The sequence below is a fragment of the Alnus glutinosa genome, chromosome 11, assembly GCF_958979055.1.
Source record: "Alnus glutinosa chromosome 11, dhAlnGlut1.1, whole genome shotgun sequence".
Classification (NCBI taxonomy): Eukaryota; Viridiplantae; Streptophyta; class Magnoliopsida; order Fagales; family Betulaceae; genus Alnus; species Alnus glutinosa.
The window spans coordinates 14,328,071-14,344,198 of NC_084896.1; the positions used below are offsets into that span (position 1 = coordinate 14,328,071).

At 39.9% G+C, this 16,128-nt stretch overlaps 1 protein-coding gene across 1 annotated transcript; it reads right to left on the reverse strand.

The window, feature by feature from the left end:
* Nucleotides 1–432: 432 nt before the first annotated feature.
* On the reverse strand, nt 433–1,759 carry LOC133881130 (uncharacterized). Its single transcript, XM_062320087.1, has 3 exons — nt 1,688–1,759; nt 1,327–1,628; nt 433–1,285 (listed from the first exon to the last, which is right to left on the reverse strand). Exons 1-3 carry the CDS (start codon nt 1,757–1,759, stop codon nt 433–435), a joined length of 1,227 nt encoding a protein of 408 aa, XP_062176071.1.
* Between the last annotated feature and the right edge of the window lie 14,369 nt (nt 1,760–16,128).

The window sequence follows — 16,128 nt, forward strand, 5'->3', positions numbered from 1 at the left end:
TTTCCTTAAGAGAGTTGTTCTAAATGATTCACAATTCATTTTCTTATATTGCTAACTTAGGTTCTAGAAGACTTCAACATTCCATCAATGATGGATCTATCTTTTCCAAGTATTACTGAATCATTTAATTAACTGGGTTCTCTTAATAACACATATATATATATGTACAAAATACATGTGAACCAACAATTTGTAGTTTATATACTTATCTTCCAAAAGTCACCATTAATCTTGATTGGGTATGATAACTGCTTAACTCTCAACTAATTATTAGTTGATAGTCCAAGAAGTATACTTGTCTCACCTTCTAAGGTTAATCGGATATGCATTAAAACCTCAATATTTGTCATTTTTTACTCTAAGGTTATCCTTACCATGGACCTAGGAAAACTCCATCTCTAAGCATATCAATTAAAGTGCTTAATCAATTTATCATCTTAATATCATCGAATCTGCCAAGTTATAAGCACCAAAAATCCTACAATTTATACTCGCATAATACTTTGATAACCAGTCCATACCTAGGATTACATCATATCCTAGAGATTTAAACACTGATAGATTGATGGGTAGGTTCCTTCCTTTTATAACAATTGGACAGTTCTCTATTTTATCACATACAATTTTCTTTCCTCCAGGGGTTTCAACCTTAAGATTTTGTACTAAAAGTCGTGTGCTAACATGACGTAATCTAATGTATGCTTCAGACATGAATGAATGTGTAGCTCCTGAATCAAAAAGAGTACACGCAAGGATACCAAACAAAAAGATGGTACCTGTCACCACATCGTTAACTCCTCGTTCTTCTTCTTCGTCTACCTCAACCGAAGTTAAGGTATACACCCTCGCTTGGGCGGGTCGCCTTGATGGAAAGTTGTTTCCTGGGGGTCGGGATCCTCCTGGGGCATCCAGTGGACAATTCCTCTTGAAGTGGCCAAATTGACAACACCTGAAGCAGTTTGGTTTGCTAGCCTTGCACTCTCCAGCATGCACCTTCCCGCACTTGTGGCATGTAAGAGCCTGATTCCCTGTTGTAGGAGGGAAATTCCTCTTCTCAGCTGGCCTGCTTCCAGTACTAAGTGCTGGTCGTTTGGATGGGTATGTTGCCTGTGATGCTGCTCGCCTCTTTAGCTCATAAGCAGCAGACGATTCGCGCATTCCTCTTTCGGCAATCAATACTATATCGACTAGTTTGACAAAGTTCCTAATCTCGTGGCACATGACTCTTTCCTTAGTACGAGGATTAAGGCCATTTTCAAAACGTTCCACCTTTTCGATTCTTCGTCTGGGATTAGGTTGAGGCCAAACCTTGATAGTTCAATAAACCTAGAGGAATATTGCTCTACCGTCATTGTGCCTTGCACCAGATTCTGGAATTCAATGGCCCGTATCTGCCTTTGTGCCCTTGGAAAGAAACGCCCATTGAATTCTTCTACAAACTTATCCCATGGGATAGCAAACCCATATCCCAACTCTATTCCTAAGAGTCCTTTCTTAGACTTCCACCATCTTGCAGCTTCATCGGTTAACCTTAGTCCTGTATAATTAACCTTTTGCTCATCAGTACAGCCAAGGGTCTCATGCAATAGCGCGATGTCCGTAATCCAAGCTTCAGCAACTAACGGTCCCTGCATTCCATCAAATAGCGAAATTGCTGGCTAGCAAAATCGCGTAGAGAGCAACCTACCTGTTCCAATCGGCCAGCAGGCTGTGGAATTCTTGCCACTACTTTGGCAAACTGCCTAGTAGTTTCAGCCATAAATTAAGCTAAGGTCGGATGCACTCCATCATTAAATAGTGGAGGTGGAGGTAGGAATTCGTCATCACGGTTGCCATGACGATGGTTTCCGTAGTTTTCGTTACGAACAGGGTAACGTCGAGGTGCCATAATTCTGTACTATCGTATCAAGTTAATCACCAAAATAATAATTAATTTAAATACTACACAATACATTTAATCACATAGATACATATTGATTAGCTTCAAAAGCTTATCATTCTCTAATTCTTACAAAGAGATATTGCACACAAATGTTTTTATTTTACTTAGGGTACATAGCATATTTAAACAAAACTGATGCTTCTACAGTTCTATAATTATTCATTTTCTATTATTCCCGACTCAACACTACATTCTTCAAACGAAATCTTTTATGTGGTTTATAAAATCATTTACTAAAAGTAGCTCTTGGTTATGCTCTAGTTTCTAGGTAGGTCAATTCCGATGGTCACCTGAGCGAATTGCTCTGATACCATACTGTAACGCCCCAAATTTGAGCCTGCAAATTCGTAAGCAGCAACCTCCGGTTTCCACGTGACATTACTACATCAGAGATAAACTCTCGCAGTGGAATATATTTTTTTCTTCTAAAAACTTAGGAATTGATAGCATAACACATATAAAGCTGACTGAAATACCTCTATACGTTTACTAAAAGTTACTTAGGTTTATCTTTACATCCTATATGCACACTAGGTGCATCAAAATTAGTGCCACAGGCGGCACATAAGCATATAACATAAAACATGTCGAACATGACATTGTTATAAATATTTACATGCCATAAAACAAAACACATATAAGTGCAACTAGTAATTTCTAAGCTAGCACATGATAGTTCGTTGATGCTTTCAAAAACCATCAAAACTGGCATATGGGTCCATGCCTTCATTCTCCAGATCTGCATCAGTAACTATGCAAATATGACGTCATCATATTTTCATAGACAAACAAGTGAGTCATCTATTTTCATATCTAAGTTACCAACAGATTAATAACAGTTCATAAATAATATAAATGCAAAGGTTGTATGAATGTGCATCGTAGTAACCATTTAGTTTGGTGTTTTATGATCATCTTACTTCAGACCTCTCGTTCTTAGGTATCAAAACCCGTTCATGTCCTTTGCCTCACACTTAAAGTCTTACCTGTTTGCACTGGAATCCTACCGGTCCCAGCATTAGTTATATATTAGGACTTCGGACACCTCTGGGTCACTCTGAACCCCCTGGATCCACTGACTAGCCTTTCTTCCACTTGCTACTACATCAGCTTGTTGATGGCTATCTCATCAGCCGTTATATTAATTAGACACAACATGCAATGCATGAACAACCACATGCAATAAACACACACCACACAGTCCTAATGAAACATAGAATCATTCCTCAGTAATTACATCCATACTTACTCTCCTTGGTGTAGTTTCTTAGCTCCTTTTCTGTAACAATTTTACAAAGAAGATGATATATACATCAGTCCTTTTTCCAATATTAAAAAATGTGTATATCACTTTACTCATCGTTTCTAGTTATCAATTAAAAGGTAATTACTTCAACACGAATCCTACAACAATTCATGAGAAAATATTACAACGTTTCATGTTTAAGCACTGAAACACAGCATAATGCTCTTGGTAATATAACACTTAAACATGAATCCTAAAAGGATAATATTTTTATGTAAAGGGATGGGGAAATTAGCGGCATAGCCACTTTGTAGGAATACAATAAATTTATAAAATAAATATGGGGGATTAAACCACTCCGTAGTAACACAATAAATGATAAAATAAATACAGGGGATTAAACCACTCCGTAGTAACGCAATAAATGATAAAATAAATACGGGGAAATAAACCACTCCGTAGTAAGGCAATAAATGATAAAATAAATACGGGGGTTTAAACCACTCCGTAGTAACGCAATAAATGATAAAATAAGTACGGGGGATTAAACCAGCTCCGTAGTAATAAATACAAATGAAATCAAATAGTAAGGAAGAGGTTCAAGATTTACTCACCAATTTGATTTGGAGAGGAAAATAACTTCAAGAACACCAAAGTGGTTGTGTGGTAGAAGGAGAGAAAAAGGGAGAGAAAACCAAAGCAAAAGCTTTCTTGACAGTTGTCTAGGATTTGTGTGGAAAAACAAAGGGCCTTGCATGCTTATTTATAGGAGGAAAGCAGGGGTATTTAGGTCCAAAATGTAATAAAAGAATTAGCTTATTGGATAATGTCTTGCAAATTTGGATTTTAGAATTTTCGTCCAACTAGAGGGCAGCCTACTCCGAGAATTATTTCGATGGTCAAACCTACTCCGATTGATGTGAAATTTTGAGGGTTGATAGAGGACTTCATGACAAACATTTTCTCTTTTTCAGTCATCCCATTTCGAGTTCACTTTGACTGAGTTCCGGTCTAGTCAAAGTTTCTGTCTTATACCTTTCAACCACTTTCCACGTTCACACATGCTTTATTGATTTTTCTTTTCTTGTCATAATTACTCTTTATGAAAGTCTTCCTTCATTAATACAATTTGTTTTTTATTCATAAATGTTTCTAGAAGCATGGAGATATTTTTCTTCGATAGTTTTTCGTTTAATATCGACAGTTGGGTTATTTAGGCTCGGGTCAAAAAGTCAACTGGTGGACTTTTTTACTAACTTTTGCCATATGATAGATCTTTTTTTTGTAAGTACAACGGTCTTTGATTTATCTAAATCTGAGTTTGTTTGACTGGTTTTCGGTTCAATCAAAGTTTAAAGCTTAAATGTAACTTTTTAGTTTTCAAGGGTTTTTAGGGTTTGATCTTTAAGTTTTCAAAACTAGTTTAGATTTGCTTATAAAAACATGTGGATATTGTTTCCTCAACAACATCAATGATTTCTTTAAGAGTTGAAATTACTGGGCGTTATATCATTTGATACACTCCCCCTAAATGCAGCATCCTATTGTTTTACTTGTACCATGAAAGACAAGGTAAAACTTTACTTGCACCATGAAGGACAAGGCTTATTTCAGCACAGAAGCAGTGAGAATAAGCATATAGTATAGAAAATTGAAGAATTACTGCTTGATTCTTTTGAATCTGCAACCTAGAGAGAGTGCCAGAATTTTTAGGTTCTAGGTTCAACTAGCATTTGGTCAATTTGGCCATCTTATCAAAAACCTCTTCTCTTGTCCAGAATTTCTAGAAACAAAAAGTCAGAGAAGGAAAGATGTACCTTTAGGGGAAGTCTTGGATAGTGTACATTTTCATCCCATGAGGAAAGAAGCTATCCAACTTTTACATATACAGGAAAACATTTGGCAAATATAGTCATGACCTCTCAATCATATCTAAGCAAAGTAGATTAATGCATAAAGAATTGAGAGATCAGGTGCAAACACATGAAATATCTGATCTGCCAAGAAAGGAAAGTTTATTGCAATTTCTTCCCTTTTTTTAAAAAACAAAAAAATGTAATATGTAAATAACATCATATGCAAGGCAAGATCAAACCTGTGTAAGCTCGATGATGCCAATACAGAAAAACAGTTGCTCGACCTGCTTTTTCTGTCTTCCCCAACAAGTACCTGCAATGCTCTCTCAAGAGAAATAGGGGGCAAAATAAAGCTGGTTCCTAGATTGCATACAAAATATAACAAGTCAAAGTCAAGCAATCAAACCTGATGCCTTAGGATTAGGAACCAAATCCTAGGCATGAACACTTCTCCTGCTAGGTGCGTCCATTCCCCCTCATGGGTTGAATGTTATTCTTCTTCTTGACCTAAGCCTGCCTTCCAGTGGGTGGTTGCTGGCAGGACTTCATCTGTTGACCCATCCACTCCATCATACTTTGCATCCAAATAGGTGGTTGTCTGTAGTATTGATCATCTTCCACCTTTTACGACCTTTTCAAATGCTTGGATTTGATCTTGGATTTGCCACTGTGATTGGCAAGAAAAAATCGCTGCTGAGGTCGCTGATTCTGAGATGCCTGGTATCTTGGTGCTTGATGATAAGGATCCTGATACCATGGAGTCTGATGCTGGGTCAGAGGTCTAGTGCCATGATTAGCTTGTCTGGGCACTTCTTTCTTGGCCTTGGCCTTTTGTACTTTATGGAGGGAGCACTGGGGTCGGACATGCCCACTCAGACCGCAGTGATGGCATATAGGAGATCTTCTGATGGAAAGAGGCTTCTGAGTACTTGGAACATCATCAATGGGGGGAGGCTCGGAACTACAGTTTTGATAAATACAATCTTGGAAGTAGAGGGAGTGTTAGTGGGAGGAGTTACATACTCGAGACCAGTCTTGTCGGTTGGGCTCTTCTTAATGGACAGTATGCGAGTCAATTTTTCATCAGTGACTCTTTCTAATTGGAGCTGCGTCTTTAGTAGCTTTTCCTCGAGCTCTTGTATTCTGAGCAGGAATGAACTCTTCTCAGTCTGCAAACTGTTCAAATCATGAAGGTGCTGCTTATGCCCTTCCCTCAGCTTTTCGTACTCTACGTAGAGAGTTTTGTACACCTCCTTGAGTTCATCCCCATTATCACTATGCTCCGAGTAATAAGAATCCTCTTCTTCAACAAGTGGAGCCACAAAGGCTAGAAATTTTTCAGACTCAGGAGCTTCTTCTTCTGACTCATCACTGAGAGTCACATTGTAACCCTTCCCCTTGCCCTTCTTGAGGTTCCCACAATCAGCCCATATATGCCCAAATCCTGAGCATTCAAAACATCTTGGACCTCTGGGATCCTTCTTTTCTTCTTCCTCAGGTTCAGCTTCTCTGGGAGCTTTCTTCATCTTTTCAGAAAACTTCTTCTTGAATCGGTCATCTCTCATTAGTTTTCTGAAATTTTTGGCCAACAGAGCCACAGTTTTTTCTTCCTCCTCAGAGTCATCTCCAGATGAGGCTTCTACCTTTTTCTTGGAAGCCTTTAGGGCAATGGTCTTTACCGTCTTGACTAGGGGCAAGGACATCTCATAAATTTGAAGAGATCCCACCAACTCTTTAATCTTCATTTCTTCTAAATCTTTGCTTTCTTCAATTGTAGTCACCTTGATCCTGAAACGCTCAGGCAAAGATCTTAGAATTTTTCAGATGAGTTTTACATCCGAGATGGGCTTCCCAAGACTCACCATGGAGTTTCTTAGGTCACTCATTTTGGAGTAAAACTCTCCAAATGTCTCTTATTCCAACATCTTAATTTCTTCAAATTTGGAAATCAACATTTGAAGTTTAGCAGATTTTACAAGTTTGGTGCCTCCATATGTTGTCTCCAAGATTTGCCACTCTTCTTGAGCAGATTCACAGTTTGATATTTTTACAAATTCAGACGATGAAAGTGCTTGACATAGAGCACGGAGGGCTTTGTCTTTAGAAAGTCGTGCGTTTTTCTGATGGACTAGTTCAAGCGTTGCAACAGTACTCCAACAGTCAATAGATTTTAAAAAGAACCACATACAAGCTTTCCAATAGCCATAGTTCGTGCCGTCGAAGGCAGGAACAATATTAAGAGTTTGAGACATATTAATAGTTAGAAGTCAAAATAAATAACACTCAAGAAATAAATCTCAACAGATTGTACCAAGCTCTGGTACGAATTGAAAAATGAAAATTGACTTCTAATATAAAGCAAGTGTGTGTGTGCACAATGTGTTAACAAAATAATGCAGAAATAAAATAACACAAGATTTTTGTTAACGAAGTGGAAATTCAAGATGAGAAAAAAACCACTCCGAGGCAGCCAAACCCCGGATATCCACTATTCAGAAAACAAGACTAGATACAAATTAGTAACACTCACATACCCCTGATGCAGTGGTCGTACCTTTCTCTCTAACGTGTAACCAAACACAAACGCCTCCCAACCAGGTCTCCTACCTAAAGGGGTCTTCAATGGAATCGTTTACCTTAGGGCCAATCCCTAAGATAGACTTTAGATTAAGCGCAACAACAGCACACACAGCAATGGCTTCAGAGAGATCAACTCAACTCAATAAACTCACAATATAGCTCTCTAAGTACTAATGGAATTCAATACCAAATTCTTGCTGTTCTCAACCCTAGGGGCCTCTATTTATAGGCTAATGGTTCAAATGAGCGTTTGGCTTGAAACAAATTGGGCGCCGTCTAGACGATAGTCATGAGCCGTCCAGATGGACAACTGTGAGATCAATTGTCTGAGAATTTCGCTGAAATTCTCTCCTGAAATGAGCCACGTCCGGACGGTGTTGCCCTGTCGTCCGGACAGTCGCACGTCTACTGTAAGTAATTTCCATATAGAGGCTTCACGCATCCAGATTGGGAGGGTGGTTGTCCGGACGGATAATCTGATGCACGCAATTTCCATATCTGATGCTCGCGCGTTCGGACCATGATGACTGGTGTCCGGACATCTGGATTTAAATTGCGATACTTGCCTTATGGATGAGCACGTCTGGATGGTTGCAGCAATCTTCCCATATCTGTGTTTTGGAAAGAAATCCTGGAGCTTGATCGAACACTGAGAGTCGTCCGAACGGGCTGCTGAATCGTCCGGATGGATGCAAGCTGGAGCAGTTTGAAGCTTCTCGACACAGATGAAGGTTCAGATAGGAATCAATGTCATCCGGACGGATGATGCTTTAGTCTGAAGTGCGTCCGGATGGTATGACACGTCGTCTGGACGATATGACACGTCGTCCGGACGGTTGGCAGGGAACCGAATTTTCTGACTTGCAAACTGTGCAGATCTTCTGGAAACACTTCTGAATATCGGAATCCCTGTTAAAAAGCATCTTTACAAAGAAGTGATTTTGTCCAACAAAATGTGGCCAATTACGAACTAACAACATGGTTTATATATTGCATATACATGTAATTATAAAGTCATATATATTATGTTGCATCACATAAATAAATCAGCATTCATTATATTATTGGAAACAACGGACTCACTTAAGTATTTTGTATTGTTGTTTTTCTCTGTATTATATATTAATATAGGTTATGAAGATGAGGAGTATCAAGATTATCTAGACCCTTAGATGGATTTTTATTCTAGTGTTTGAGGCTAGGTTGCCTCCATTTTGTGAACTACTATGTTGTAGTTCATTATGTTGATATTCATAAACGATGTTTATATTTCTGTCGGCGTGTAATAATTATACTCTAGTTATTTTGGCTTGTAAATTATCTGTGCTTTGTGTGGTACAAATACTATCTTATGTATTATTCAGTTACACTTTTAATATCTATTTTGAGGTATTTCAGTTAGAAGTTATGATGTGTTATTTAATTCCAAGTTTGTTGGATATTATATATATATATATATATATATATATATATATATATATATATATGTATGTATGTATTCCGCTGCTATTTTATAACTCTGATGAGATCGTAATGTTAGGTGGAAATCAAAAAAATTTCACTTACGCTTTTTTGTAAAAGGCGTGGCGTTACAGAGTGATCTGCTCTGAGGACCTTAGACTTGACCTTAGCATAAAATTAAAACACAAAGAGCTATAGGAATACAAAAGTATTTTTGTTTGTATATATATATAGTGTTAGTATTTTGGCCTCATTCTATGTTTGGACAAAATCACTTGTGTAAAGATGCTATAAACAGGGATTCCACTTGTCAAAGCATTTTCAGAAGACTCTGCACTGCGAAAAAGATAGAAAATTTCAGACTCCCTGTCAGCCGTCCGGACGACGTGTTATCCAATCTGAACGCCCATCTGTCCACTGCTCCATTCGTCCGAACGACGTGTCATACCGTCCGGACGCCAAACAGACAAGTATCATCTGTCCGGACGACGTATTTTTCCCGTCCGGACCCTCTACTGTATCGAGAAGCTTCTGTTCCAGCTTGCATCCATCCGGACCTCTCAGTAGCCCGTCCGGACATCCATTAGTGATCGATTAGCTTCAGATTCTTTCCATGTTCAGAATATGGGAAGATTGATACACCGTCCAGACGATGTGGTTTCCCGTCTGGACGCACTCATACATAAGGCAAGAATCACAATTCAAATATCACTGTCCGGAAGCGTGTGCAACTAATATGGAAATTGCCGATTCGACTTCAACCGTCCGTACGCCTGCTCTTCATGGTCCGGATGCACGCATAACTGATATGGATATTGCGTGTTGAAGTTCAACCGTCCGGGCGTTCATCCCCTTTGGTCCGGACGCTCGAAGCTTTATATGGAAACTACTTGCAGCGGACGTGCGACCTTCCGGACGTCAGTGTCTCACCATCCGGACGGGGCTCTTAAACATAAAAGATTTTCAGCGAAATTTTCAGAAAATCCTATCGCACAGTTGTCCGTCCGGACGGATCAGGTTCACCGTCCGGACGGCGTCCGTACATATTACAGCGGTCGCCCATTCTGCACCTCAGCCTATAAATAGAGGCCCCTGGGCATTGAGAACTGCAAGAATTCGTTATTGAATTCCACAAGAGCTTAGAGAAGGTCAAGATCCCTCTGAAGCCGTTACAAGTGTTCTGCGCTACATCTGAAGTCTATCTTAGGGGTTGGCCCTAAGGTAAAGGATTCCATTGAAGAACCCTTCAGGTAGGAGACCTGGTTGGGAAGCGTTCGTGTTGGGTTACACGTCAGAGAGCAAGGTATGACCACTGCATCGGGTTAATGTGAGTGTTACTATCTTGTATCTAGCTTTGTCTTCTGAATAGTGGAATTCTTGGGTTTGGCTGCCTCGGAGTGGTTTTTCTCTTGATTAAGTTTCCACTTTGTCAACAAAAGTCTGTGTGTCTTTTATTTTTCCGCTGTGCTTAATTTTTGTTGACACTTGTGCACACACTTTACTTTTAGAAGTCAATTTCGATTTTCAATTGGTATCAGAGCTTCGTACACTCTGAGAAGATTAATTTCTTGAGTGCTATTTTTAACTTCTATTTTGTCTAATTTTAGTATGGATAAAGTTCCTTCTGTTTCTCATGATATGTCTATTCGTAGAACCATGTTTGTTAAGCCTATCATGTCTCATAGTCATACTCAATCTGCTTGTAAGGGTAAAAGGGAAAATCAATATGTACCTACATGTCATCACTGTGGTATTATTGGTCATGTTCGTCCAGATTGTTTTCAACTTAGGTCTCAGAAACCTTGGAACAAAACCCTTGTCCCTAGAAAAGATGAACCAAGTTTTGTAGAGCAAGCCAAAATGCTATGTGATCAAGTTAAACTCATTAGTGAGAAGTTAGCATACCTCACCCCTAATGAGCGAAGATCTGTCCTGGTTAATAATCAAAAAGGTTCCAAACAAGTTTGGATTAAAAAGGAAGACAATCTGTGTTTAGTTTCTCATACTGCACTAAAAATTCTTGATACTTGTTTGTGGTATTTGGATAGTGGCTGTTCTAAACACATGACAGGTGATAAGACTTTACTAAAAGAAGTTCAGATGGGCAAGGGTGGACGGATTACCTATGGAGATGGGAGCCAATCCAAAGTCATTGGAAAAGGGATCATCGACATTCCAGGCCTCGGAACATCTCAGGAAGCTTTATATGTGGAGGGGCTCAAGGCGAATCTCCTCAACATCAGCCAGTTTTGTGATAATGATCTGGTGGTGCAATTCTCCAAGGAGTGTAATATATTTGACCGCAGTGGCAAATGGCTCATAGGAGGAGAAAGAACTGCTGATAATTGCTATGGTCTTTCTGGTTTGACTACAGATCCTCAGATTTTCTGCAACAAGGCAACCATAGATGACAGTGAGCTGTGGCACCAAAGGTTAGGGTATCTAAATTTTTCAGATATGTTGAAAATTGCAGGCAAAGATGTGGTTAAAGGTCTGCCCAAAATGGAGAAGACTGGAAAGGGAATCTGTGGTTCTTGTCAACTAGGGAAACAGACTCGTGCAGCCCATAGGAAGACCTTAGGTATTTAAACTTCCAGAAACTTAGAATTACTGCACATGGATCTCATGGGTCCCACTAGAACTGCTAGTCTAGGTGGGAAAAAGTATATTCTGGTTATTGTAGATGACTTCTCTCGATATACTTGGGCTATTCCTATTCGGGAAATATCTGATGCTTTTGATACAGCTCAGCACTTATTCAAGAAGATTCAGGTTGAGCAAAATTGCCAGATTATGAGAATCCACAGTGATCATGGAAGAGAATTCGAAAATTTCGAAGAATTCTATCTCTCATATGGAATCAAGCAGGAATTTTCTTCACCTATCACTCCTCAGCAGAATGGAGTTGTTGAACGAAAGAACAGAGTAATTCAGGAGATGGCTCGTGTGATGATCCACTCAAAGAATCTTGCTCAACACTTCTGGGGGGAAGCTGTAAACATTGCCTGTCATATCATCAACAGGGTCTACCTGAGGCCTGAGACAAACAAGACTCCCTATGAGATCTGGCGAGGTAAAAAACCCACGGTAAATTACTTCAGAATGTTTGGAAGTAAATGTTATATAATTCGTGACAGGGAGAATCTGGGGAAATTTGATACCAAGAGTGATGAAGGTCTATTCATGGGATATGCCACAAACAGTAGTGCTTATAGGGTATTCAATAAAAGAACAGAGACTGTGATGGAATCTATAAATGTAGTCATTGATGATGAAGAAATTCAGAGACCAATCAGCAGGGTGGAAAATCAACTTGATTCAGTTGACTCTTCAGCAGCTCCAACTGATATTATTAAGTCCTCTCCAAACATGTCTCCAGGTGAGTCTCCCTCTTCCCCCACGACTTCAGATACCACTCCCACTACTTCCGAAGATGAGGATACTCCTGCTAATCCTCCTAAGTGATCATGGGTGAAGCACAATCATCCTTCTCAGCAGCTTCTGGGGACCATAGATGAAGGACATAGGCTCAGAAGTAGAGTCATTCAGCCTACTAGTGAAGTAGCCAATCAAGTCTCCTACAGATGCTACCTTGCTCAGACATAACCCAAGAAAGTTCATGAAGCCCTACAGGATGAAGGATGGGTATCTGCAATGCATGATGAGCTCCATCAATTCACCAGAAATGATGTCTGGACCTTGGTTCCTCGTCCTGCAGAACAGAATATTATTGGTACCAAGTGGATCTTCAAGAATAAAACAGATGAGCATGGTACTATGGTTCGAAATAAAGCCTGTCTTGTTTCACAGGGATATACTCAAGCAGAGGGAGTCGACTTTAATGAAACTTTCACCCTGGTTGCCAGGTTAGAATCCATCAGAATTCTCCTCTCTATTGCTTGTCATCTGGGTTTCAAGTTATATCAGATGGACGTTAAAAGTGCATTTCTAAACGGTGTTCTTCAAGAAGAAGTCTATGTAGAACAGCCAAAGGGCTTTCAAGATCCTCATCATCCCCACCATGTGTACAAGCTGAAAAAGGCTCTATATGGGCTCAAGCAGGCTCCTCGAGCATGGTGTCTAACTACTTATCTCTTGAGAGAGATTTACTCGGGGACAAGCTAATCGAACTCTATATATCAGAAATCAAGGTACTCACAAACTTATTGCTCAAATCTATGTTGATGACATCATTTTTGGAGCTACCTTAGATTCTCTTGCCCATTAGTTCTCTGAAGAAATGAAGCAGGAATTTGAGATGAGCATGATTGGAGAGCTGAACTACTTTCTTGGCCTTCAAGTTAAGCAAACTACTTAAGGCATTTTCATCTCTCAGTCAAAATATGCTAAAGATCTAGTCAAGCGGTTTGGTTTGGATGGGAAGAGTCATGCCCGTACTCCCATGAGTACCAGTGCCAAGATTAGTAGTGACCTTGCAGGCAAATCTGTTGATCCATCCCTTTACAGCAGTATGATAGGGAGCCTCCTGTATCTTACAGCCAGCCGACCAGATATTGCTTTCAGTGTGGGAGTATGTGCTCATTTTCAGGCCAATCCTAAGGAATCTCACCTCACTACAGTAAAGCGTATCATCAGGTATGTAAATGATACCCTTTCTTATGGCATTTGGTATTCTAGAGAAACAAACCTTGTTGTTGCAGGATACCTGATGCAGATTGGGCTGGAAATGCTGATGATCAAAAGAGCACCTCGGGAGGATGTTTCTATGTGGGGAACAATCTTGTAGCATGGATGAGCAAGAAACAAGCCTCCATATCCCTCTCCACTGCTGAGGCTGAGTATATTGTTGCGGGTAGCGCTGTTGTACCCAGTTATTGTGGATGAAGACATTGTTGGGGGACTACGGATTCTCTCAAGATACTATGATTATCAACTGTGATAATACTAGTGCTATCAATATTTCCAAGAACCCCATTCAGCATTCTCGGACCAAGCACATCGACATCAGGCATCACTTCTTACGTGATCTTGTGGAATCTGAGGTAGTCTCACTCTCATTCATCCCCACTGAAAACCAATTGGCTGACATTCTTACCAAACCCCTAGATAGTAGTAGGTTTGAATCCCTTCGAAAAGCCATTGGTGTGTGTGCCATGTCCTAGACATGATGTTTCATGCTGGGATAAGCTTCTTGTTGTTTGCCAGCATGATGTTGTAAAAATAAAAAAATTAAAAAAATAAAAAATAAAAGATAAAATTGGAAGGTTGTAGTAGGTTGGTCCTTTCTAAGGTATGTCAGCTCTCTCATGCATTTTACTTGGTTTACTAGTTCACTATGCATGGATGAATTATTCTTACATATGGTTGAGAACACAAATCTGACATATGCAAAGGTTTCCTGCTCACTTGTTTTGATTGATAGCTTCTTTTCCTCATGCGATGAAAAATGTGCACTATCTACGACTCTCCTATAAGGTTCATCTTTCCTTCTCTGACCTTTTTGTTTCTAGAAATTATTGATAAGAGAATATGTTTTTCATAAGATGACCAAATTGACCACATGCTAGTTGAACCTAGCACCTATAAACTCTGGCATTCCCTATAGTTTGCAGCACTATAAGAAACAAGCAGTTAATCGTATGAAATCTATGCTCTAAAGTATATATTCACTGCTTATGTGCTACATTTACTTTATGCCTCGCCCTCTATGTGCAAGTAAAACATTTACGTTGTCCTTCATGGTACAAGTAAATCACTTAGGTGCTTCATCTCAGGGGGAGTGTATCAGATGAGGGTGGCTAGGCCCTAGTAAGGTTTGACTTTTGTCTTATCTTCCATTTTTTTTTCTCTCCTGTCTAAGAAAATCTGGTTGCTATTGGTCAAAATATTGAAAGTCATACCTTATGGGTAAAGGTCTTCACACACCCACACATTGCATGAGCAAATAGTGCTACTTTCCGTACTCGAGTTGCAAGGGAATTTGTGCCTATCTTATTCTTGTCTATCAACTGTATGTTTGAATAATTTTGACATGCTTTGTGTCTAATTTCTCAAGACAGGGATACATGCGCGTGCTCTTATACTTGTGAAGGACCTATCCATGCTGCTCATTTTTCTTCCATTCAGCTTGATGTTTTTTTTTCCTTCCTCTTGTCTATAAAACTGTTTGACTTATATTATTCTGTTGACCTGGGTCCTTCTGAGACCGTTAGGGGGAGTAATTTCTATTACAGTTGTTTTTTATTACTCTGTTTTACCCTTTGTCCCTTTGTGACAAAAAGGGGGAGTAACTTTTATTTTTGGACTGGGAATGTATTTCCAAACCGATCAAGTGAGTTTTGTCCCAGAATGGCCAAAGGGGGAGTTTGTTAGTATTTTGGCCTCATTCTGTGTTTGGACAAAATCACTTATGTGTAAAGATGCTATAAACAGGGATTCCACTTGTCAGAGCATTTTTAGAAGACTCTGCACTGCGAAAAAGATAGAAGATTTCAAACTCCCTGTCAGCCGTCCGGACGACGTGTTATCCCATCCGAACGCCCATCTGTCCACTGCTCCATTCGTCCGGATGACGTGTCATACCGTCCAGACGCCAGACAGACAAGCATCATCTGTCCGGACGACGTATTTTTTCCGTCCAGACCCTCTACTTTATCGAGAAGCTCCTGTTCCAGCTTGCATCTGTCCGGACCTCTCAGCAGCCCATCCAGACATCCATCAGTGATCGATCAGCTTCAGATTCTTTCCAAGTTCAGAATATGGGAAGATTGATACACCGTCCGGACGATGTGGTTTCCCATCCAGACGCACTCACACATAAGGCAAGAATCGCAATTCAAACATCACTGTCCGGACGCGCGTGCAACTAATATGGAAATTGCCGATTCGACTTCAATCGTCCGGACGCTTACCCTTCATGGTCCGGACGCACGCATAACTGATATGGAAATTGCATGTTGAAATTCAGCCATCCGGACGTTCATCCCCCTTAGTCTGGACGAGCAAAGCCTTATATGGAAATTACTTGCAGCGGACGTGCGACCGTTCGGACGTCAGTGTCTTACCATCCGAACGGGGCTCTT

Excerpts from the sequence above, each read along its gene's own strand:
- LOC133881130 (XM_062320087.1), bottom strand. The coding sequence starts at position 1,759 with ATGGCTGAAACTACTAGGCAGTTTGCCAAAGTAGTGGCAAGAATTCCA. Across the intron at positions 1,629-1,687 it reads CTGCTGGCCGATTGGAACAG|GGACCGTTAGTTGCTGAAGC; the intron begins GTAGGTTGCTCT and ends GATGGAATGCAG. Across the intron at positions 1,286-1,326 it reads GTAGAGCAATATTCCTCTAG|ACGAAGAATCGAAAAGGTGG; the intron begins GTTTATTGAACT and ends ACCTAATCCCAG.